The sequence below is a fragment of the Ictalurus furcatus genome, chromosome 10 (genome assembly GCF_023375685.1).
Source record: "Ictalurus furcatus strain D&B chromosome 10, Billie_1.0, whole genome shotgun sequence".
In the NCBI taxonomy this organism is placed as follows: Eukaryota; Metazoa; Chordata; class Actinopteri; order Siluriformes; family Ictaluridae; genus Ictalurus; species Ictalurus furcatus.
Window position 1 is genome coordinate 2,648,382 of NC_071264.1, and position 26,633 is coordinate 2,675,014.

The 26,633-nt window shown below is 44.1% G+C and overlaps 1 protein-coding gene across 1 annotated transcript in view; it reads right to left on the reverse strand.

The window, feature by feature from the left end:
* Positions 1-229: 229 nt before the first annotated feature.
* Positions 230-26,633, reverse strand: part of prmt3 (protein arginine methyltransferase 3) — a 57,658-nt gene continuing 31,254 nt past the window's right edge. Inside the window, exons 11-16 of the mRNA XM_053634321.1 lie at positions 23,717-23,795; positions 19,804-19,991; positions 18,774-18,860; positions 9,521-9,571; positions 8,734-8,821; positions 230-455 (exon numbers count right to left, since the gene is read on the reverse strand). Of these exons, the coding sequence (XP_053490296.1) occupies positions 346-455; positions 8,734-8,821; positions 9,521-9,571; positions 18,774-18,860; positions 19,804-19,991; positions 23,717-23,795 (603 nt within the window). The 3' untranslated portion in view covers positions 230-345. The remainder of the gene's footprint in view (positions 456-8,733; positions 8,822-9,520; positions 9,572-18,773; positions 18,861-19,803; positions 19,992-23,716; positions 23,796-26,633) is intronic.

The window sequence follows — 26,633 nt, forward strand, 5'->3', positions numbered from 1 at the left end:
GCATCAGCAGTGCTGATCGGTGAAGTATGAATCTAACATCAGCTCTTTCTAGTGCAGCAGCTGAATTTTAAACAGCTGGAGAAAAATGGCCTCAAGACAATTGGACATTCATATATTATATTATAATATAATGTTTCAGGAGAAGTGCTCTAAAGGAGAAAACCCATTCACTCAGTCATGAAAGAAAAAAAAGTGTCATATTAGACGAATGGAAAGAGACGCACACATCTAAACTCTACAATGTTTTATTACAGAGTTTTTTTTACAGACTAAAACAATTCTACATCAGTTCTATGTGCAAAGCTGTTTCGACCCATTGATAAAAACCATCAGCGCTTCTGAGTTTCACTGCACACAGTACGTCTGCTTCCAATCGGAAATGTTTAGCGTAACAATTAACGCTCGTGGGTCCTTCTTGTTTTTACAGACCGTTATTCGCCCTGGCAGCTCGTCACCTGGGTAGAGAGAAAGAGGAAGTCTAGAATTATGCAAACACCAGCTGAAACCTTCAATCCGTATGCTGGATTTCCTCTGTATGTAGATCTGCAGATCGTGAGTTCTGTATTTACATATTTACATGATCGAGTCATGGATCGAAACTGATTTTATCACGTATCAAATACCAATATAAAAGAGTTCTTTTACAGGTTTAAAGTAACTCGTGTGTATATATACCGTATATATATAAGATGAAAAACATACAGGGTATATAGTATATAACGTAACATAAGCTGCTGATATAATTCTATTTGACCAGCTTTCTGTTGAAGTTCAACGTCTAAAAGATTTCAAAAAAAGTTTATAATCATACATCATTATAATTTATATGGAAATTTCCCAGGAGAGACGACTAAAAAGAGGGAGAAGAAGGAAAGAAGAACGGCACCGAGCTCTACTATAATAACTATAACTACAGTATTATGTAATAGATTTGTATTCGCAGACGTTACCCCTGAATGTTCATGTAATCAAATGCATCCATTAGTACAGAAAAAGTATATAGTACAACACAAATCTAAAATAAAACAATTTTATCATAAACACCACAATATTACATACAAAACAGCAACGCAGCAACCTTCAAACAAGCAACTCATGAAGCCAGAAGAATGTTAAAAAATGATTTCTGGCTCAGGAACACTGACGTGCCTGTCGGCTCCAGATGGAGGAGGAGGAGCCGCTTCACAAATCACAGAGAGAGAGAGAGAGAGAGAGAGAGAGAGAGAGAGAGAGAGAGAGAAAGAGAGAGAATACAATGGCGATGATGAAAACAGATAATCACTTTGATTAAGTTCATGTTTCACCGCTGGGGGTAAATGAATGTTTACTCATTTAGCAAACAAGCAAAAAAAAAAAAAAAAAAAAAAAAAAACCTCTCTTTTTATCACTGCTGTTAAGAAGCATTGAGGACAGAGCATTACTGTTACAGTAGAGAGAGAGAGAGAGAGAGAGGAGAGCGAGAGAAAGATAAAGATAGAGAGAAATAGAAGGAGAGAGAGAGGAGAGAGACAGTGAGAGAGGAGGGAGAGTTAGAGAGAGGAGAGAGATAGAGAGAGGAAAAAGAGATAGAGAGTGAGAGAGAGAGAGAGAGGAGAGACAGAAAGAGGAAAGAGATAGAGGAAAAAGAGAGAGAGAGGAAAGAGAGAGGAAAAAGGTTGAGAGAGAGAAAGAGAGAGAGAGATAGGGAGAGGAGGGAGAGGGAGATAAAGAGAGATAGAGAAGAGTGAGATAAAGAGAGAGAGATAGAGAGGAGAGAGAGATAGAGAGGAGAGAGAGACAGACAGAGGGAGAGAAAGAGCGCGAGAAAGAGAGAGAGATGGAAGCACAGTGATGATTTAAACTAAATGTCTGTTCTGTATCTGTTCAAAAGTGTTTGGTGTTGAAGCCGCAGTCTACTGCAGTGTAATCACTCTATTATTTGGCTTTAGGAAACGGCCAGAATGTTCGCTCAAAGCGGCATGTTGAAGGATTCCTCTTAACCCTTTTTAAGAAGAAAAAGCCCTCTGCCTTCTACCTTAAAAAGGCATTTACGATCTGACAGCAGGTTTAATCCATCTCATTATTTTGATCATAATGTTATCGTGCTAATTATTTCCTTTTCGGGACACATGATCGTATCGAGACACAATTTCATCCTTAATTTGAATTCAAAACCATTTCTGAATTTGTTCAAAGTAAGAGCACGTTGGTATGCAAGAGCAAGGATGATGGCGTGGAGGTGGACGTGAAGAGCACCACCATACGTTAGCGGGATGATCTTTCTCACATCATGTCCATGGAGCAGCATTTAATCCTCATAACGGTACGCTAACAAATTAGCATCTCACTGTCTCTTAGTCATACTTTTTTTAGGGCATCGTGACACCTGATATCAGGGTAATATCTCCAGAGGATGAATTTCAACAAGAAGTGTTACTCACGACATATTTCCTAAAAATGAAACTTCGGGCCTTCCATATAAGCAGGCTCTCATTTAAAAAGAGCAGTTCTGGTGGATCTTAAGGCTCTCTTTGAGCTGGACGTTGCCCATGCATGGAATTGAAAGGGAAGGGGGGTGGAGGTGAGGGGGGAGGGGAGGAGGAGGGGTGCAGTCGTCCGTCTTGACGTTATTTGCATTAAAACACATGAAAAACCAACCAAGAGCGACAGAGGCCATAATGAGAAACGAAGAGCTATAAAACATTCCTGTTTTTAACACACACACACTGCACTTTTTTGTGTTGATCCGCCATCGAATGAATATCTATGTGGGGGAGACGTGCATTAAATGCAGCCATCTGCACATCAAGAAATACACACACACACGTTATGGTTGTTGTTGTTGTTTTTAACAGTCTCTTGGTCATGCCAAAAAATAAGGATTCCCAAGAGAATGCTTTCCTGTGCGCTTCTCATTACGGCCCGCCCTTATTACCCCTCGTATCCCTTCGTTCATTCGTTTCGTCTCACTCAAACACCTCAAGGACCTACAAGCATCTGCATGACAAAATAATGACCTTTGCTGAGAAGTCGAGCGAGGCCTGTTGCTTTCTACGGATTGCACAGACTAGTCAATTAATACATTCACTGTGAAGTTGACAAGTTGAACAGCTCATCAGATTAAGACCACGCTGGACTGAAGAACGCAGCTCATAGTACTTTAATGGTTTGAAAACATTTCTCGATGAAGTCAACTCAGCAGTTAACTGCACAGGACGATGCTGCTCTAACCGATAAACACTTTGATATCACTTTTACATGATCTAGTGCATGGGATCTCACGCCGCTAGATTAGCGTCGGATCAGTGGAGCACGGCAGCCCAAATCCGATCTGGAGCTGAACTTGGTGTTAAAACCTCCCCGGACGCTGCTGTAGAAATCCATCAGCAAGCTCGGATTTTATCATCATTAAACGATAAGGAGTTCCCGTGCGGCGCTCTCGGTTAATCGGCGATTTCAGCCGAAGCCGCCAGTTCGTCCCTCGTCCACGAGAGTGCATCTGAAGACCCTTAATTAGCGTAACGTCATACACAGATTAATTAACGTAGCCTGAGAGTGCACCGAAGCTGGAAATGTAAAGTGCAGTGTGGTCCTGAATAATGCAGCGATGTCCTGAAACAGTTTTACTTTAACAGTGGACTAGTGGTTGACTAGTGTAAAAAATTTAATTAATTAATTAATAGCCCTGCAAGATCTAAATGGAAATCTACGCTGAGCATTATGGGAAGTTCTTTCAGCCAAATAAACGTCTAGGTTACTCCAGGAGACACGAGGCCTCTTGGGAGAACTTTCCTAGTTTTAACGATCCGTGCAAATAAACTAAAGCATGACGGATGAAGGTGATTTCTCCGACAGAGCTTCGGGAGTGAGGCGTTTCCCGCCAGGTTTTTTCCCCTCAGAGGATGTTTGTCAGTGTCTGTTCAAATATATTAAAATAACAACAACATCGCCTCCTTTCTCATTAGCGCTCTGAAATGTACTTCTGGAACAGGAGTCGTTCTTCATGAACAGTAGAATAATAGGAGGTGTGTACTCAATCGATATTAGGTTACTTCCTTTGTCACACAGGTTGTGACGGGACATCGTTTTTGCATTATTATCGGATCCTACTGAAGTTCTATGCGGAGAACTCGGATATTATTTTCCATGATTGATTGATTCCATGATCGTTACAGTGCAATGCAATTTTGAGGTTTCCTGCTGAATCTGCACTTGTGATCATTTTTAATTCAACTGAAACTGTTGTGCAAGTCTTTCCGCATGTGCTTACATGGCCTGTAATAGGCTATAGACTAAAATACTGTTTTACCGTACTGAGGTGTACACTATAATTTATCATTATTATAATACTATAATTTGGCTCTGTAAGATATGAGACGCCTTTGGGTCGACTTTGAGAAAGGTGCCATTCTTGGGAAATGTACTCCTCATGGGATTCATTGTGTGAGAGCTAGTGCTGTTAAAATCCCATCAGAGTGTAAACAGTGTAAGATAGGAGACAAGGGGACACTACAGCTACTGGACTGAATTAACCATGGAGTTTGCGATTGACCACACGAATAAGTACGTTCTTTCTCAACCTTGACTTTCAGCCATCTTGTTCTACCGCTCGTTGACTGTGTGTTTCACAGTTAGTCACGGTGTAAGTGGTTTTACAGAAACGTACAGTGAGGGAAAAAAGTATTTGATCCCCTGCTGATTTTGTACATTTGCCCACTGACAAAGAAATGATCGGTCTATAATTTTAATGGTAGATTTATTTGAACAGTGAGAGACAGAATAACAACAAGAAAATCCAGAAAAACGCATGTCAAAAATGTTATAAATTGATTTGCATTTTAATGAGGGAAATAAATATTTGACCCCCTCTCAATCAGAAAGATTTCTGGCTTCCAGGTGTCTTTTATACAGGTAACGAGCTGAGATTAGGAGCACACTCTTAAAGGGAGTGCTCCTAATCTCAACTTGTTACCTGTATAAAAGACACCTGTCCACAGAAGCAATCAATAAATCAGATTCCAAACTCTCCACCATGGCCAAGACCAAAGAGCTCTCCAAGGATGTCAGGGACAAGATTGTAGACCTACACAAGTCTGGAATGGGCTACAAGACCATTGCCAAGCAGCTTGGTGAGAAGGTGACAACAGTTGGTGCGATTATTCGCAAATGGAAGAAACACAAAAGAACTGTCAATCTCCCTCGGCCTGGGGCTCCATGCAAGATCTCACCTCGTGGAGTTGCAATGATCATGAGAACAGTGAGGAATCAGCCCAGAACTACACGGGAGGATCTTGTCAATGATCTCAAGGCAGCTGGGACCATAGTCACCAAGAAAACAATTGGTTACACACTACGCCGTGAAGGACTGAAATCCTGCAGCGCCCGCAAGGTCCCCCTGCTCAAGAAAGCACATATACATGCCCGTCTGAAGTTTGCCAATGAACATCTGAATGATTCAGAGGACAACTGGGTGAAAGTGTTGTGGTCAGATGAGACCAAAATGGAGCTCTTTGGCATCAACTCAACCCGCCGTGTTTGGAGGAGGAGGAATGCTGCCTATGACCCCAAGAACACCATCCCCACCGTCCAACATGGAGGTGGAAACATTATGCTTTGGGGGTGTTTTTCTGCTAAGGGGACAGGACAACTTCACTGCATCAAAGGGACGATGGACGGGGCCATGTACCGTCAAATCTTGGGTGAGAACCTCCTTCCCTCAGCCAGGGCATTGAAAATGGGTTGTGGATGGGTATTCCAGCATGACGATGACCCAAAACACACGGCCAAGGCAACAAAGGAGTGGCTCAAGAAGAAGCACATTAAGGTCCTGGAGTGGCCTAGCCAGTCTCCAGACCTTAATCCCATAGAAAATCTGTGGAGGGAGCTGAAGGTTCGAGTTGCCAAACGTCAGCCTCCAAACCTTAATGACTTGGAGAAGATCTGCAAAGAGGAGTGGGACAAAATCCCTCCTGAGATGTGTGCAAACCTGGTGGCCAACTACAAGAAACGTCTGACCTCTGTGATTGCCAACAAGGGTTTTGCCACCAAGTACTAAGTCATGTTTTGCAGAGGGGTCAAATACTTATTTCCCTCATTAAAATGCAAATCAATTTATAACATTTTTGACATACGTTTTTCTGGATTTTTTTTTGTTGTTATTCTGTCTCTCACTGTTCAAATAAATCTACCATTAAAATTATAGAATGATCATTTCTTTGTCAGTGGGCAAACATACAAAATCAGCAGGGGAACAAATACTTTTTTCCCCTCACTGTAGTTACCGAAAATATCTTGCTCTTTGGGTGGGAGAGGCATACTCTCTCCCTGGTCAATCACAGTGAAATACACTAGCCAATCATGGCCCTCTGCGTTGCAGCACAAGCAGCAAGGCTCGTCATCTGGATTCGTACAGCTCAAACGACTCTATTCTTCAGCGTAAAGACGTTCTAGGAATCGTGATCCGAAACCAAATACTGGCCGAGTTTAAAACCACAGAACCATAACGTTTAGACGCCCTTATCACATAAGGTAAGTTTTAGGTAAGTTATTTCGCCATGTCTATTTATGTATCGTGTGACATGGGCACCATTTGTGGTCTAATATAAAGTAGTACCTGACATCAGGGGTGTCGATGTTGATGTTACCTTCGCAAACACCACGTCTGGCCTTTCTTGTTACTAAATTTGCATGCCTCAAATACCCTTAGAATATATTTCAAACAGGAAGGAAGCTATTGAAGAACAACTCATTCAGACATTAGACCCTGATTAGATTGATTCCAATTACAAAATCTTAATCAGTTCATCTGCTGGTTACACTGATAATTCCATATCAATCCCACTAACATTCAACCACTCGTTCTGACTGGGCCTGCTTGATAACCAAAAAGTTCTCTTGAAGCCTAAAAACACGTGACTCATGCTGTGTAAATATACATGTAGCGATCCACAAATAGATGCAGTACATGCAATTCAAATTTTAGGACTCACTTCCTATTCTATTATACTATTGTATACATCAGTCACCTTGCTAGAAAATCTTAAGTGACGGGAAGATAAGGCATTCATGATACTTGGCGCCTTTATCTATCGTACTGGGAGTATGCGGCGACATCCGAGCACAACACGTAACCCCTTTTATCTAGCGCCGTTATCAGCGGAGTCAAAACAAATATGGCTGACCCAACGGAATTTTTTTTATCTCGGGCCGAACGTCGTTCATAATCTCGGAGCGGCGCTTCATCCATCTACACATCAAATGACATCTTCCCGATTCCTATTATGATAAGACAGACTTATCATCAGTCAGGAGAGTTGGCTGAAGGGAACACGCACACACAACCGTCTGGGTGCACACGCTTCACCTTAACCGCAACAATTCCTCTTGAAGTCCGCCGCTATGAACTAGATAGTACTATGCGAAGCTCAAAGTACAATAAAAACACCATTATGACCAAGACTTAGTTAATTAAACAAAGCAAATTGAATCAAGAGATTCAACAGACACACTGAAGCTAACACTGAAGGAGATGTAAAGCTTCACAGCAGAGATGGGAGAATCTATCCACAGGGCCGCTTTAAGCCATACACGCCACAGAGCTGGGCTTTAAGGAAGAGTGGCCAGAAAAAAAGTCATAAAGACAACACGATCTGAGTTCACCAAACAGCATGTTGTAGAGTTCCCAAACACACGGAAGAAGGTTCTCTAGTCTGATGATCTAGTCAGAATGGAACTTTTTGGCCATTATGGGAAGCGCCATGTGTGACGCAAACCCAACACCCCGAGAACACCGTTCCCAGAGTGAAGCATGGTGGTGGCAGCATCACGCTGTGGGGATGTATTTCATCGGCAGGGATTGGAAAAGTGGTCAGGATTGAAGGAAAGATGGATGGCACTAATACGGCGCAATTTTTTGAGGAAAACCTGTTTCAGTCTGCCAGGGGTTTGACGGTGGTCCACCTTCCAGCAGGACAATGATCCTAAGCATATTGCTAAAGCAACACTCGAGTGGTGAACGGGCGAAAATCTCAGTGGCGAGATGTGCCAAGACAATAGGGACGCATCATGTTCAGAAATATCAACGAAATCACCAATTTCCCCATCCGTCCTCTGAATACAGTCACTGCTGGTACTGTGCTCCGCTGTCATTTTCCTGCACCGCCATTAAAGTGCATTGGGGGGAAAAAGCCACATGATGTCCGGTCAGCCCGTTCTCATTCAACTGAGAAACATGAGGAATTTAAACCTACACTAGCTGCAAAAAGCAACACCGGTGTGGCTGCCAAAGCTCAGGAACCTTGCTGACTGTGTAAATGCCTAAGTTTACTTTTACAGGCTCACGGTGACTTTGCTCACAGCTGATTGGTTCAAGTTGGGTTTGAGTTCGCTTACCCACAAAATAACCTGCCCCAGAGCAGGTTAGCCGTGAAGCGCAAGTTACTATGGCGATGACCACCGGTAAAAGCTGGACCACTTTCATGGTACCTAAAAACCCAGGGTTGGCACAGACTACAGTAAACTGAAACTTACCTGGCTAGCCACCTAAACCAACTTCATGTTGGCACCTATATCACCAGTGTGAAAAAGTAATTGCCCCCCAGCCAAACCTGTTCCTTTCAATTAAATGATCTGATGGTTTAAAACCTGGATTTTGTTTTGTGTTTTACTTGGTTTGTAAGAGAACGAATCAGGAAGGGGCGCCAAAAAAAAAAAAGTTGTATAGAAAAGAAATCATTATGATTCTGTTTCACGAACCTGATTGGACAGGAATAGGATTCTCCAGAAAGAAAACTGTCTGCTTCCAGTGAGTCTTAGTGCAGTGAGGAGATGTAGAGAACATCACCTGGATAAAGAGATGATACTGGATTAAAACCAATTCAGATTAAAACTGATTCTGGTCAAAACATTTCTGATACTAATAATGAATTCTCAAATCCGAAAGTGAGGATTAATGAATTTTCTGACAGCAGCACCAACAGCGATTCGGACTGTGATAATGGGTTTATATTAAAGCACTCTTTCTAGTACGTCATCAATTCTATTACATGGATTTGTACAGCGGAAAAAAACAAAACACTGTGCTGTTATTTAACCAAAGTGTATAAAAGTGATGTGTCTTTCATTTATAAAAACAGTAGCCTGTTGGCAAACCACTGTGGTATAAGCAGAATAAAACCCTTCAGGCCACGCTGTGATACGACAATAATCCACTTCAGGGTGGTAACTCTGTTATTCCTTATACATGAAACTCAAAACTAATTCTGAATCCTACAGAACTCATTCCGGTCAAAATGCCTCTTTACCAGAGTATTCATCATTAGAATGAAAATTACATTCACTAACTAATATGAAAGTGAGTCGCGTACGCTGAAAAATAGAAAAACGCTGTGAACGCACTGTGCCTCAAAATCTGTTTGGCTGATGGAGGACGGCGAATGCTGAGTGCGTATAAAAAAATACTAATAAAAATAAAAACACCTCGGTGTGACAGGCGAAGTGTGAGAGTGTAATTGTAATTGGTTTGCTGTTAAAGCAAACTCACCTTGTTCGTGCAGTCTCGGTCAAAAAAAATATCAAAATAGCCCACGACAGCCTGGAGAGAGAGAGAGAGAGAGAGAGAGAGAGAGAGAGAGAGAGAGAGAGTAAAAAAAGAGCGAGAAGGGGGGGAGCAAAACAGAGAGAGAGAGAGGGGGAAAAAGCAAAACAGAGAGAGAGGGGGGGGAAGCAAAACAGAGACAGAGAGATCAAGAAAGATCAAGAGAGAGCGAGAGAGATTGAGAGATCGAGAGATTGAGAGAGAGCGAGAGAGATTGAAAGAGATTGAGAGAGATCGAGAGAGAGCGAGAGAGGGCGAGAGAGGGCGAGAGATCGAGACGAGAAAGAGAGAGAGGTAGGAAAGCCAAACAGAGAAAGAAACAGAGAGAGAGAGAGACGGGGGGGGCATTAATGTAAACATAAAACATATTTTTTCAGTTACATTCAAATGTATTCAGAATGTGATAATCGTTGAGTTACTTTAATGCCGCTGTAAGTTCAGTTCACACGTCCTTCTGAAAGAACTAGGCTGATTTTGGTCACATCTTATTTACACAGCACTGAAACATGAGACATTTTACGCTAAAGTATTGTTTTTAAAAATGCCTTAACTTTACTGAGGGTCAAAACTTTTTCCTTTTCACATTCTTTCTTTCTATATGTATATATAAATACACACAAACACGTGTGTGTGTGATTAAACCTGTTCATCTCGTCACCTTTTCTTCTCTTCCTGCTCGGTCTCTCATCGATTGTGTTCTTTGTGTGTGGTGTTGTCAGCTGTGTCAGGATTAAAAGCTATTAGTTCTGCCTCACTGCCACGCTCTCTCTCTGTGTGTGTGTGTGTGTGTGTGTGTGTGTGTGTGTGATTAATAGTCACTCTCAATGTGTGCTTTCATTCTGCAGCAACAGAATATAAACATACATTAATATATGTGTACCTATGGTTTTGTATGTGTGTATAAGTATAATTAATATAATAGCTGCATGTGTGAATCTAACAATACACACACACACAAAAAAACATGTAAGCACCAACACATGACCAAGAAAATGGAAATAATAATAATAATTTTTACATATGTGTGTGCACACTCCACCTTTTTTTTTTTTTTTTTTTTTTTTTTTTTTTACAGTTGTATCCATTTTCGCTTCCACATGTGATTTTCATGTGTGCACTGCACACTCGCATTCCCATGATGAAACCGTGACCTGCTTTGGCTCAGGCTCGCAGAAGTCTTTGCTGGAGGCGGTACGTTTCATCACACACACACGCGTGATCTTTCAGTCCTTGTAATTGCAACACTCTGAGAAAATGAATTCCCGGTTTGGAACAGTGCTAACAACATGAACCGTTTCAGCTAAACTCTCCCTGGAGGCCTACTGCACACACACACACACACACACGCAATCACACAATCACACATGCAATCACACAATCACACGCACACACACGCAATCACACACACGCAATCACACGCACGCAATCACACGCACGCAATCACACGCATGCAATCAAGCAATCACACACACGCAATCACACACACGCAATCACACAATCACACACACACAATAACACACACAATCACACACACATGCAATCCCACAATCACACACACATGCAATCCCACGCAATCACACACACATGCAATCCCACGCAATCACATACAATCACACACACAATCACACGCACACACATGCAATCACACAATCACACACATGCAATCACACGCAATCACACTCACACACACACATGCAATCCCACGCAATCACACACACGCAATCACACACAAACACACACAAACACACACAAACACACACAAACACACACAAACACACACACACAATCGCAATCACACACACGCAATCACACAATCGTAATCACACACACAGGCAATCAATCACACACACAATCGCAATAACACACACGCTATCACACAATCACACACACACGCAAAATCAATCACGCACACGCATGCAAACCTACAATCACGCGCACACACAAACAAATACACAAGCACGCAATCACACTCACACAATCACTCACACGTCTGGAATTATGACATTGTGAGGACATAAGAGTTTATAGGCACTCACTCATGAAGTACAGGCTAATTTACATAACTGTGTACCTTCTGCCAACACACAGTCGATTATATTTACATTGTTTTTATACATTGTTTACTTCCACTAAAGCATGCCAGAAATAGTTTTCCAGAGCAAACGATGTTGAACTATTTACGTTTAGACCTAAAAGATCCTTTTAGAAAATACATGTATTTACTTCATAGGTCAGAACTAATTATTCACTTCAAAACAATACAGCATTCTAATTATTCTAAGTTATTCTATTATTCTATTATTATAAGTTCTCTTTCAGTCATAAGACAATAATTTACTCAGTGTATAAGCAAATACGTGTTTAAAATGATTTCACACGTCACTAAGAGTTCCCAGTCGTTTATTTATTTTCTTCCCAATTATTATTATTATTATTATTGTTATTATTATTATTATTATTATTATTTCACCCAGCACAGTAACGTGCTTCTACACCTCAACAAAGGGGTGCAGCGCGAGAGCACAGAAATGAGAAAAGCGCGCGAGAAGAAGAGGGGGGACATGAGCGTGTTATTTATTAATTTTTTTAAATTCTCATCAGAAGTGTCCGGCCTTCACAGGCGGCAAGGCGTCGAGGATAAGCAATGAGAGCGCGCGCTGTCGTGCCCAGCCCACGAGCAACACGACAAGTGCGGGGAAAATTAATAATTATCATCATGACGAGCGCCGACCGGGGAGCAATTCATCATCATTCATCTCTTTCCCGGCGCTATCGTGGCGGAGCAGCGCGTGCTGCAGCCAGATACAATTATGCGGCGCGAGCTGCAGAGGAGGGCGGGCTAACGGGGCTAATGCGCTTTTGATGGGCTTTATTCGCGCGTGAGAGCGGTCACGCTCGGCCACACTGCGCGCGCTCGCGCTCTCTCTCCATGCGCTCCCTTAACACACACACACTCTCCGTTACGTTCCGCCGCATTGGTAGCGAACAAACAAGGTTTAATTCGTGAGGAAGAACCGTGAGCCCTTACACGCGCTGGCACGAGCGCGCGCCAAATGATAAAGACAATGCAGATACAATGAGCGGTTTTACAGCACAGAGAACCCAAACCCGTCTCTCTCTCTATTTCACATTCTCCTTACACCTTTTATATCACACTTCTTTGTCTTTCTCTCTCTCTCTCTCTCCGGCGCGTTATCTCGTTGTCTGTAATTGTTTTCTTCTCTTGTCTTTCTTTTTGTTTTCCTTTATATTCCCTCCACCTCCATTCATTATTTCTGTCGTTTCCTCTCTTTCTCCCAACCCTTTCCCGCTCTCAATTCCTTTTGTAACCGTTTTCTTTATTTTCCCCCCCGTTTTTGTCGTTTTCTCTTTTTCGTCGTTTTCTCTTTTTCTTCTTCTGGTTTCTGACGCTCTACTGTCATTCTCATAATTTTTCTCTCATTTGTCGTTTTGTCATCATCCCCACTCTTTCTTTTCTCTTTCCTTCTTTTTTTCTCCTTTTTATTTCGCTGTTTTCTCTTCTCTCACTCCTCCTTTCTTCGCCTCGCTTTCTCCGTCCTCGCTCCCTCTCTCTCCCCGTGTCTCTCTTTCCCTCTCCCCGTGTCTCTCTCCCTGTCTCTCTCTCTCTCCCTCGTCTCTCTATCTCTCCCCACATCTCTCTCCCCCTGTCTCTCTATCTCTCCCCCATGTCTCTCTCTCCCCCCCATCTCGCTCTCTCCCCCCCCCATCTCGCTCTCTCTCCCCCTGTCTCCCCCCATGTCTCTCTCATCCTGGTCTCCCTCCCTCTCTCCCCCGGTCTCTCTCCCATCTCTCTGTCTCTCCCCCGTCTCTCTCCCTCCCTCTCGTTCTCTCTCCCCCTGTCTCTCTCTCTCTACTGCCCTGTCTCTCTCTCTCCCTCTCCCACCTGTCCCTCTCTCTCTACCTCCCCCTGCCTCTCTCCCTCCCTCTCTCTGCCTCCCTCTCGTTCTCTCTTCCCCGGTCTCTCTCCCTCCCCCTGTCTCTCTCCCTCTCTCCCCATCTCTCCCCCATCTCTCTCTCTCCCCCGTCTCTCTCTCTCTCCCTCTCCCACCTGTCTCTCTCTCTCTGTCTCCCTCTTGTTCTCTCTTCCCCGGTCTCTCTCCCTCCCCCGTCTCTCTCCCTCTCTCCCCCATCTCTCTCTACCGCCCCGTCTCTCTCTCGCCCTCTCTCCCCCATCTCTCTCTACCGCCCCGTCTCTCTCTCTCCCTCTCTCCCCCATCTCTCTCTACCGCCCGTCTCTCTCTCTCCCTCTCCCAGTCTTCCCGGTCTCTCCCTCATTCTCTCTCCCCCTGTCTCCCCGGTCTCTCTCTCTCTCTCTGCCTCCCTCTCGTTCTCTCTTCCCCGGTCTCTCTCCCTCCCCCTGTCTCTCTCCCTCTCTCTGTCTCTCCCCCGTCTCTCTCTACTGCCCTGTCTCTCTCTCTCTCCCTCTCCCACCTGTCTCTCTCTCTCTGTCTCCCTCTTGTTCTCTCTTCCCCGGTCTCTCTCCCTCCCCCTGTCTCTCTCCCTCTCTCCCCCATCTCTCTCTACCGCCCCGTCTCTCTCTCGCCCTCTCTCCCCCATCTCTCTCTACCGCCCCGTCTCTCTCTCTCCCTCTCTCCCCCATCTCTCTCTACCGCCCGTCTCTCTCTCTCTCCCTCTCCCCGGTCTCTCCCTCATTCTCTCTCCCCCTGTCTCCCCGGTCTCTCTCTCTCTCTCTCATCCTGGTCTCTCTCTCCCCCTATCTCTCACTCCTGCCTTTCTCTCTCTCCCTCTCTCCCTGTCTCTCTCTCTCTACCTCCCCCTGTCTCCCTGGTCTCTCTCTCATTCTCTCTTGCCCCCCAGTCTCTCTCTCCCTCCCCCTCGCTCTCTCTACCGCCCCGTCTCTCTCCCTGTTTCTCTCTCCCACCGGTCTCTCTCTCCCTCTCTCTATACCTCCCCCTGTCTCTCTCCCTCTCTCTGCCTCCCTCTCCCCGTCTCGCCCTAACTCCCTGGTCTCCCTCTCTCTCTCCCACCTGTCTCTCTCTCTCCCCCGGTCTCTCTCCCTCTCTCCCCCATCTCTCTCTACCGCCCCGTCTCTCTCTCGCCCTCTCTCCCCCATCTCTCTCTACCGCCCCGTCTCTCTCTCTCCCTCTCTCCCCCATCTCTCTCTACCGCCCGTCTCTCTCTCTCTCCCTCTCCCCGGTCTCTCCCTCATTCTCTCTCCCCCTGTCTCCCCGGTCTCTCTCTCTCTCTCATCCTGGTCTCTCTCTCCCCCTATCTCTCACTCCTGCCTTTCTCTCTCTCCCTCTCTCCCTGTCTCTCTCTCTCTACCTCCCCCTGTCTCCCTGGTCTCTCTCTCATTCTCTCTTGCCCCCCAGTCTCTCTCTCCCTCCCCCTCGCTCTCTCTACCGCCCCGTCTCTCTCCCTGTTTCTCTCTCCCACCGGTCTCTCTCTCCCTCTCTCTATACCTCCCCCTGTCTCTCTCCCTCTCTCTGCCTCCCTCTCCCCGTCTCGCCCTAACTCCCTGGTCTCCCTCTCTCTCTCCCACCTGTCTCTCTCTCTCTCTCCCTCTCCCTCTGTCTCTCTCTTCCACCTGTCTCTCTACCTCCCATGTCTCTCTCCCTCTCTCTACCTCCCTGTCTCTCCCCCTCTCTCTGCCTCCCCGGTCTCTCTCTCATTCTCTCTCCCCCTGTCTCCCCGGTCTCTCTCTCTCATCCTGGTCTCCCTCTCTCTCTCCCCCTGTCTCTCGCTCCTGCCTTTCTCTCTCTCCCTCTCCCCCTGTCTCCCTGGTCTCTCTCTCATTCTCTCATGCCCCCCAGTCTCTCTCCCCCTTGCTCTCTCTACTGCCCCGTTTCTCTCTCCCTCTGTTTCTCTCTCCCACCGGTCTCTCTCTCCCTCTCTCTATCTCCCTGGTCTCTCTCTCATTCTCTCTCCCCCTGTCTCCCTGGTCTCTCTCTCGTTCTCTCTTGCCCCCCAAGTCTCTCTCTCCCTCCCCCAGTTTCTCTCTCTCCCACCTGTCTCACTCTCTCTCTCCCCCTCGCTCTCTACTGCTCCGTCTCTCTCTCCCTCTGTTTCTCTCTCCCAACGGTCTCTCTCTCCCTCTCTCTATACCTCCCCCTGTCTCTCTCCCTCTCTCTGCCTCCCTCTCCCCGGTCTCTCTCGCTCTCCCTCTGTCTCTCTCTCCCACCTGTCTGTCTCTCTCTCTACCTCCCCGTCTCTCTCCCTCTCTCTACCTCCCCCTGTCTCTCCCCCTCTCTCTGCCTCCCTCTCCCCGGTCTCTCTCTCGTTCTCTCCCCCCCGGTCTCTCTCTCTCTCCCCCTCTCTCTGCCGGCCTCCCCCCATCTCCCCGGTCTCTCTCTCGTTCTCTCTCCCCCGGTCTCAATCTCCCTCTCTCCCCCATCTCTCTCTCTGTCTCTCTCTCTCTCTCCCGGTCTCTCTCTTTTTCTCTCCCCCTGTCTCTCTCTCTAACTCCCCGTCTCACCGTCTCCCCGGTCTCTCTCTCGTTCTCTCCCCCCCGGTCTCTCTCTCTCTCCCCCTCTCTCTGCCGGCCTCCCCCCATCTCCCCGGTCTCTCTCTCGTTCTCTCTCCCCTGGTCTCAATCTCCCTCTCTCCCCCATCTCTCTCTCTCTCTCTCTCCCGGTCTCTCTCTTTTTCTCTCCCCCTGTCTCTCTCTCTAACTCCCCGTCTCACCCTCTCCCTCTAACTCCCCGTCCCACCCTCTCCCTGTCTCTCTCCCCCTGTCTCGCCCTCTCCCTCCCACCTGTCTCTCTCTCTCCCTCCCCGTCTCTCTCCCTCTCTCTGCCTCCCTCTCCCCCTGTCTCCCCGGTCCCTCTATCGTTCTCTCTCTTTCTCCCGCTAGTCTCTCTCTCCCTCCCCCTGTCTCTCTCCCTCTCTCACCATCTCTCTCTCTCTCCCCGTCTCTCTTTTTTCTCTCCCCCGTCTTTCTCTCCCGCCTGTCTCTCTCTCTAACTCCCCGTCTCACCCTCTCCCTCTGTCTCTCCCCACCGCCCCGCCTCTCTCTCTCCCTCTCCGCCTGTCTCGCCCTCTCCCACCTGTCTCTCTCTCTCTACCTCCCCCTGTCTCTCTCCCTCTCCCCTGTCTCGCTCTCGTTCTCTCTCCCCCGGTGTCTCTCTCCCCCCCCAGTCTCTTTCTCCATCCCCCTGTCTCTCTCCCTCTCCCCTGTCTCGCTCTCGTTCTCTCTCCCCCGGTGTCTCTCTCCCCCCCCAGTCTCTTTCTCCATCCCCCTGTCTCTCTCCCTCTCCCCTGTCTCGCTCTCGTTCTCTCTCCCCCGGTGTCTCTCTCCCCCCCCAGTCTCTTTCTCCATCCCCCTGTCTCTCTCCCTCTCTCTCCCCTGGTGTCTCTCTCCCTCTCTCTCCCCTGGTGTCTCTCTCTCTCCCATTAATGGAAACCCAGTGTTTATTATTATGATCTATTTAAATGGTCCCACAAGAGTGGTATCTCTCACACTGCGTGTGTGTGTGTGTGTGTGGAGGGCACTGCTTCCCACTGACCAACACTCCAGAGCCCAGCGAGCGTTATTTGTCTTCGGTCGGCACGAGCGCTGCTGTGCTGTTCATTTAATGCAAGGTTAGGCAGGCTGATGTGATGAATGGAGTGTCGGCGGTGGAATAAAAGCACGCGCTCAATCATCAGGCGAGGGGTTTTTTTGGGGGGTTTTTTTAAACGCTACGAGGTCGTTTTTGGTCTTGTTTGAATCTGTACCAAAATTATCCTGAATATCTATTTGCAGTGTTGAGGGGAAAAGAAAAATGCAGCCTGTAGATATTTCCGTTTAAGGTGGACTGGTATAGGGGTCGGTTTCGAGTGTGCGCGCATGCGTTAAAAATTTAATAGGCTCTCCCTCTCTCTGAGTATAAACTCATGCAATTAATTTGTGCCAAAAGATTCGAGCAGAACTTTTCAAGAAATGAACAAAAATATACAAGAAGAAAAAACATTTTGAACCTAAAAACAGTTCAATCAGTGGGAAAAAACTTAACATCTCTCTCAAAACTTACAAATCTCACATATGGGCAGGGCTTAACAGTGATTTACTCTCAATGACTACGTTTACATGGACAGCAGTAATCTAATTATTGACCTTATTCTGAATAAGACAGTATTCTGATTAAGGTGTTTACATGAGTCGCTTTTAGAATACTCCTTTCATGTTCCTGTTTTACATGTTATAGAATGTAGATCGATTAACAGCACACATCATTACATCCCGACGCCACGCCATCCGACGTCCCTCCAGAATTTCACGTATCGACGTAGAGTTCGTCTTCGTTATGGAACCGTATACAGTTTTCATTTTTAATTTTACGAAAGCATCAAGCGCAGTTAGTTATTTGTCATGCATTAATATCAGATTATCGTTGTTTATGTAAACGTAATGAGATCTGGATCGACAGGTCGAGTGTCCGGGTGAGGAGGAGGATGATAAGGACGAAGACGACGCCGCCGCTCCCGAGAGCTCATGTCGAACAAATAGTCGTATAAGACTACCCAAACCTCGAATATTAATTATGAACGATGAATCTGTTAACAAAGAATGCTGTTTATTTGAAGACCATGTGACTTTTTGTGGTCAGGCGACCACATACTTTCGGCACCTGTGTTTAAAACCTAGTATAATATCATAATGCTAATAAAATAAATTGAACAATGTTACAAGTTTGGTTTATTATCTGTTTTTCAGTTTAAGAGACGTACGGATTGAAACGTGTGGCAACCAACCAGTGTTCTACATGTGCTGGGCATGAGGGAGAGGAGTGCCTGGTTTTTTTTTTCTGTTAACATTGACAAAGAGAAAGACAGAATGAAATGAAATGATGTTTACAAACTCCATTTCATCTGGCATAGAACTCCGAAAGCAGGGGGAAAGAGATAATAACAGTGTATTGATTAATCTATAAGACTAGACATGTGCGTGTGTGACCGCACTGGAATGGGAACAAAAAGAAAAATTAGTTCCTCAAAATGTACTACTGTTGTTTTTTGTCTCTTTCACACACACACACAAAAAAGTTTAGTTTTGAAAGTAACTGTGAAGTAAAACACCTCATTCACCTGGTAGAGTGGGTAGGATTGGGGTCATCTATCAATCAATCAGATGTCACCTGACCCATCTCCGCCAATCAAAGGCCTCATCCATCTCCTCTCCCCTAATTAATCTTCACTCTTGACAACCTTGATTACTGTGTGTGTGTGTGTTACTCACGGTGCAGAATGTGTTTGCTGTTATCTTCAGGGTAAAATCAGCAGTGAACTCCAGCTCATCGAGAGTGACAGTATTACAGTCCAAAGTCTGGGGAAGAGACACACGCACGTACACGCACATACACGCACACACAGCATAGGACCCAAATATTATTTAATTGTATTTTACCAAATATAAGCTGTCCTCCAAAATTATTGGCACCCCTTCTTTAAAAAACAAAACCAAAAAAAACGATTGTATGAAATAACTATTAAATACAGCAATTAAGTTTTTCCACTCTAACATTAGGAAAAACATTTTATTTTGTTCTAAAAAAAAAATAGCACTTAAAATCAGCAGGACAGAGAAAGGTATGTATGTAATGCAGGCAACTCTTTTTGAAGCACCACTTAAATTTATAATAAACGAGTAAACATTCCTGGCGTGCTGGAAAACATTCCACGCTCTTTAATAAAAATCGGGGGTGGGGGGAGAGATAGGTGGAGACGCTGAACGTGCGTCAGAAGTGAATGGAATTTGCCAAGATGATGAAGAGTGGGGGTTAGGTGCAATGCCAGTCAGAGGCAAGTGATGGACAGTCTTAGCGATGGAAGGGGATCTCCTGTGCACAGCTCTCAGGTCACTCCACAGGTTTTCTGTAGGATTTAGATCTGCGCTCTGACTGGGCTGTTCCAAAATGTTGATCATCTTCTCAAGCCATTTCTTTGTTGACTTGGATTTGCGCTTCAGGTCAGCTGTCTAAAAGAAGGCCTGCTGATGTGCTCAAAATAGGAGCTCTCCATGATTCCATTCTATCTTGACTAAAGCCTCAGCCCCGGCTGAAGAGAAGCAGCCCTGTATCATGATGCTGCCACCACCATGCGTCACCGTAGATATCGATGCACTTTGGGTGATAAGCCGTCTTGTTTTTGCACTAAACTACCTTGTTCTAAAAGTTCTACCATAACACATTTTGCCACATGGATTGGGGTGATGTAGGTGAGCTTGGGTGTTTTTTGTTTGTATTTTTTTTCAAATATAATCGACGTACCCGAATAACAGTCGGCTCCGAGATGACCGTTTCGGCTTTCAAAACCTCGACCACGGCTTCAGGAATCACCGCCTTCTTCATGCATGGCATCTTGAAGCCGTAAACATCGTCCCAGAACGCGATATGACCACGGTGTTTCTCTGCATCGCCCACTGCTGCTAGGCTAACGCTGCATTGGTCAGGATAAACTGAGAATGAGACAGAAGAAACAAGTTACACAAAATGGAAAATAGTTCTATATGGTATAATGCTTTATTTCATTCCACTGTCGTTTGTAGATCAGTGTGCAGCCATTTCTCGGTGTTAAAACCGCAGTGCATCATGGGTAATATACACCGTTCTTCGGCCGTCAAGAATAACGCGGTATGAGCACGCCGACGTAAAATATCCGCCATCGGGAAGTCTCATTAGAGTGGGTTCTTCGCGGTCTAGACTTTGTGGAAGAGTCTTGAAATGGAAAAACGTTCTTGAAGAACTCGGAATTAAGTCTAGCATTTAGGATAGACTTCTGTTTCTTCTGTGTTTTCGAAAGAGACGCTGAATGTTTCCTTCTGCGCAAACCGCTAAAAGCCAAAACAGCTTCTGGCGAGAGAAAATTAAACTGGTCATAACTGCTCTGCATACATTCATCAGTTTTAATGCGTTTTATGGTCATAAGCAAAGTGCCTGGAGCTAAACTTACTTCCTGCTGTGGAAGCTACATATGCTACATGCTAATGCTAGATTTACTAACGCCAACTAATGAAGGCTGAGGTCTCTCTCTCTCTCTCTCTCAGCCACCTACACAAACACCAAAACAGACCCAAGGCAACAGCAAACACTCCGATTATAACCATAATCTAACCATAATGTAACTGCAGACACGGTGCAAAAAATAGGGCTTGAGTGAGCCCTATTGTTCTTTTTTTTTAAAATGAAATAAATACAAACTTGTCATATGAAATGAATACAATGTGTGGATATAGTTCTATGATATTAATGAAGTCCATAGGGATCTAACTACATCACATCACATCACATCACACGCACTTCAGTGACGCGCAAATGCTCATCGAGTAACGGGACGTCCCACCACAAGCGACTGAGTGAGAGAAAAGATTCATTGCTTTGACACCGTTGTCCTTCTCGAGCCGGTGCTCATGGCGCGTTAATCACCTCGCACTCGGCCATGAAGAGGTGCAGAGGAAAGTGCCTTCATCATGGAGGGAGGATGAGGGGAGAGGAGGAGGAGGATGGAGGGGGGTTAAAACTATAAAACAGAGCAGTAATAGAGAAAGGAGTGAAAAAAAAAACAGAAAGGGTTTTATTCTTCTTTCAATTTGTGTGTGTTTATTCCTCACCGACCCTCCCCTTATCTTCATCCAGTCTTCACCCTTCCACATTCATCACCTACCCTTATTTAGCCTGCTCCTACGCAGGTTGCCACGTCGACGCCATCCTACAGGCGATTTTATTTCCATCCAGACCAGCAGTGTCAAGGTTTCTCTCGCTCTCGCTCGATATATATATATATATATATATATATAGATATAAATAAAATATCAACTGATTTTTGGTGAGCTTGAAGCGGACAGTTTTAGTCTGGATAGACGCGTCTGAGTTTACAGGCAGATGCTGTGACAAATAGTTTTATAGTTTCGTATGTGTAGTTGCCTTGGGTGCAAAACAAAACAAATATTAATAGCTTCCATCATAGTCTGATGGAGGCTTACGAAGGGGGGCAGGGGGAAGCCTATATAAAAAGGCGCTCTAGGAAACTTGAGGATGCTAGGAACTAGGAAACAAGCAAAGTAAAAAAAAGTGTCATTAGGGGAAAAACAAAAAAGGGAAGTCGTCAGAGTTATCAGGAGAGAGAATAAAGACAATCGGAAGACATAAAGTCCTACATTCAGTCAGTTCGGTCGGATCAGAAACCTGATCCGTTCACAGCTAAGGGTTTGTTTCTTCCCCATTACAGCGAAAGCATCACTCGAATAAGGCGTTTATCTCACTCACACTTTCTCTCTTTTATTTTTATTATAGAGAAGGAACATAGAGAGCAGCAACACCCCCTCTACACCCCCCCCACACGCCGCCCCACCCTCCCGCCCTTTGTCCACTATCTGGAGCAATGACCCTGTCTCTTTTTCTCCCTATTCTCACTGAAGCAGTAAAGATCAGGCAGTGGAACCTCTGTGCTGCTGCCACTCACAAATCAAATGCGCGCACACGCATGCACACACACACACACACACACACACACACACACACACACAGGACTGCATATGCTGTATATGACTCGTATGCACATTTCCCTCCATACAGTGGATTTGTAGCTACTATATTTACTACATTCTGAAAACTAATACAGGAATGCAAATACACCGATACAACAACTTATACATTTTTAAAAAAATAATCACTAATATTCAATAATTTAAAAAGTAGTTGGCGATGTATTTCATTATGGATTAGGTGCACCGTGTTATGATGCACGCCATGGCGCTCCTTCACTCCGTTTAGACTTAAAACAAACACTTTTGATGGAAATGCAAGTTACAACAAAGAAAACCTCCTCTAAATCACGGGAAGCCTTTTCGCTCCACTTAGACTGTGTGAAAAGTTTTAAGTGTGTCATCAAAAATTGTTTGTGGGGACGTGGGAAACGGAAAACGCTATCGGAATCGGTATCGCTATCGGTGTCGCTATCAGAAAACGTGATCTCATTACTAAACGGAGAACGGAAACCGCTACAGAGGCACAGTGAAGACCGTGTACGTTCCCGTCAGTAAGACTGCTTTGACGCCAGTGGAATGTTAATGGCACCATGGAAATCGACAGGAGCAAGCTTTCACACTGCGCTGTCAGACTTATGATAATGAAGGTAACGGGGAAAAAAAAAAATCACGTTACTGACCGGTTCCCAATTAACCCCCGGTGGTTTTTTATTTTTTTAGCAACACTTACTTTTCCAGGGTTTTGTCGCCCCCGTCCCAACTTTTTTGAGACGTGTTGCAGCCACTGAAGCGTGAGATTAAACTGATTATGCAGTTCCACTGTTCGACTTTGGCGAGCAGCTGGAATTCCAACTGACCAAATATTCTGTCACATCAATCGGAAAATAGAACACTTTAATCTGAAATATCTGATTATGCAAACAATTATATTTATATAGAAATTCTTAAGACTTTGGCTCCGAAAAAATATGGACAGCAATACGATATGTGATGCAGTATTAATAATGTCTAACTGGATATAAAAATGAATGCTGCTATATTATATATCTGTATCTATCTATCTATATATAGATATATATATATATATATATATATTTTTTTTTTTTTACAGTCAAAAATAGATAATAATAGCAATATTACACTATGAAATGACAAAGTGCCAAAAAACGCTGAAAATCACAGCAATTAAATATAAAATTCATCAAATTATATGTGTGTATGTGTGTGTGTATATATATATATATATATCTCCTCATTTCAAGCACAAGTTTTCAAATGTAAGCATTTATTTCTAGAAAGAAGCAAAATTACATGCCAGCAGAATAAACTTTTGAACTTGAAATGAGTAAAAAATTAGGCTGAGTATTAGATTTGATTTACAATAATCTCAAAATAACAAATATTACAAATTTTCCCATATTATTCCCCAAGATATTTTCACTATGTCACCTGTTTCCAGTAAAAAAATACAACAACAAAAACTACTTACTACAGCTACTTAGTGCACAATAGGTGGTCTTTCATCGCAGAACTCCATGAGGCTTTCTTTGCTGAAGCTCGCATATTATATATATATATATCTCTCTCTCTCTATATATATATATAAAAACATACTCATACCTTTTTGGGGGGTCTGCTGTCCCACTGTTTTACGCTACAGAGTATACTTTACATTCGACTTTGCACGTGTGACTCACCTGAACCTCTCTCGGCGAGGTATCGACCCCTGGCAAATATCACAGAATCCAGCATCGACTCAAAAAGGAGGAAGTAGCCCTGTACACAAAAACAGAACATTTCATATATTATATATATATATATATATATATATATATATATATATATGAACTCAAACACACACTTCACAACATAATAATGGGCAAAAGCATTTCCAAAGTGCTTTCTTTTAGAGAGTGAAATTATATTAAGGAATCAAAAATCAGACAACTGGGCAATAAATATAATATATACTAGGGTTAGGGTGTACTTAAATATAATATACACTAGTATAATATAAACATTACATGTATTTACATCTGCTGTTGTTGATATTACTATTACTACAAATACTACTGATCTTAAATCTACTACTGTCTCCATAGCCTCTATATACACCGCTCTCCACTAATATCGGCCGAAAAAAAAAAAAAAATTGTCTTTATTGTTTAAACTTTTGATCTTTTGTTTAAAAATAAAATGCACAAAAATACTCTGCTCTCATGGAGATCAAACAATTGCAAACACAACACAAGTTTATATAAAAAAAAAATCTTTGTTAAATGTAGGTGTGCAAGAATTATTGGCACCCTTTTAGTCAATACTTTGTGCTACCTCGCTTTGGCAAGATAACAGCTCTGAGTCTTCTCCTATAACGCCTGATGAGGTTGGAGAATACATGGTGAGGGATCTGAGACCGTTCCTCCATACAGAATCTCTCCAGATCCTTCACATTTCGAGAAGGTTTTCTATGGGTTTCAAGTCAGGGGACTGGGATGGTCATGGCAGGACCGTGATTTTGTGGTCACTAAACCATTTTTGTGTTGATTTTGATGATGTTTTGGATCATTGTCCTGCTGGAAGATCCAACCACGGCCCATTTGAAGCTTTCTGGCAGAGGCAGTCAGGTTTTCATTTAATATCTGTTGATATTTGATAGAGTCCATGATGCCATGTATCCTAACAAAATGTCCAGGTCCTCTGGCAGAAAAACAGCCCCAAAACATTAAAGAGCCACCACCATATTTAACCGTGGGCATGAGGTACTTTTCCATATGGCTACCTCTCTGTGTGCTCCAAAACCACCTCTGGTGTTTATCACCAAAAAGCTCTATTTTGGTTTCATCTGACCATAGAACCCGATCCCATTTGAAGTTCCAGTAGTGTCTGGCAAACTGAAGACGCTCGAGTTTGTTTTTGGATGAGAGTAGAGGCTTTTTTCTTGAAACCCTTCCAAACAGCTTGAGGTCATGTAGGTGACTTCGGATTGTAGTTTTGGAGACTTTCTGACCCCAAGACACAACTAACTTCTGCAATTCTCCAGCTGTGATCCTTGGAGATGTTTTATCCACTCGAACCGTCCTCTTCGCAGTGTGTTGAGACGATATAGACAGACGTCCAATTCCAGGTTGATTCATAACATTTCCAGTTGACTGGAACTTCTTCATTATTGCCCTGATGGTGGAAATGGCCATTTTCAATGCTTGTGCTATTTTCTTATAGACACGCCCCATTGTGTGAAGCTCAACAACCTTTTGCCGCACATCACAGCTATATTCCTTGATCTTACCCATTGTTATGAATGACTAGGATCTAGGGCAATTTTTTACAGGATTTTAATGAGGTTCTTTGGTCCCTAGACATTTTAGTCTAAAACCTGTTTGCTTCTACTAGGAGATTAAGACATCATTCTGAAATGTTTGTTATGGACATCTCAGTTCCTGGATTTGAAGCTTATTGAAAACCCCTATCAACCAAAACCTAAATAAAAGTGCTTTAAAATATTTGGTTTTAAAAGAGAATGTTATACATGACAAAGGAGTTCAAAAAGGTTTGATACCAGCGGTTTTCAAAAGAAAAAAATACATTCACCGTGATGTATAGGTATCAGCGATCTGATAAATATAAAACAAACAAATACATATAATACAATACAACAATGTTAATGTTACAGAGCTCATGATTAACACAAATTCACCCTTTACACACACACACACCAGATTTATCACCCATGTTCCTACATACATGATTACCCAGAGTTCTCTCTGCCCCCACTGACCCCTGTTTGACCCCAGTTCAGCTTGAGAAGGCAGCATGTTCTCCCTGTTACTCCATATCTGCTGAAACAGTGATTTAGCCACTGGCTTTGTCCTGAACAGATAAAATGTTGAACAATTCTGTCCCACAATCCCCCTCTCCTTCTCACAACTGTAAGATGTCTCATGGCTCAGTTCTAAACACCTGTATTTGCGTCAGTTAATAGCACAAATGTGACCGTTAGCTCCAGAATTATTGGCACCCGTGGTAAGGATAGGTAAAGAGGGTAATGGGAAAAAGTCCAGTGCTCCACTGGACTGACATGCCTATCTGTTTCACAATCATTCTGAGCCGTTGTTACAATGCATCTTTCTTTACGACAAATAACCTATCTAAATAAGCTATGTATGCATGTGTGTGTATCTCACGGTCTCTCAGTCCTTCAGGTCTGTGTGATGTGTGTGTGCGCGTGCGTGTCCTTCCTCTCACTCTCTCTGGGTCGCTTTTTAACACACTCAGCATTGGACTGATGGCTAACGCTTCTCCTCCGTGTAATTTAGAACCCAATTTCACACGTGACTGCTTCCTCCGCAGTGAGCGAGCGAGCGAGCGAGAGAGAGAGAGAGAGAGAGAGAGAGAGAGAGAGAGAGAGAGACAGAAGGAGGAAGATTTCAGAAAGCAGAGGAGTGACACGTCCCGTGGTACAGAAGGCCCCGAGTGGAGACTCGTTTAATTATTAATTACTAAAACACGGTGTGATCTCCACCTGGCATTGCTGAGAGGTAAATACAGACCCGGTGGAGCGGATCGCAATAATCACACACGGTATTGACTCAGCTCAACTCCACACACGCTCCTCCG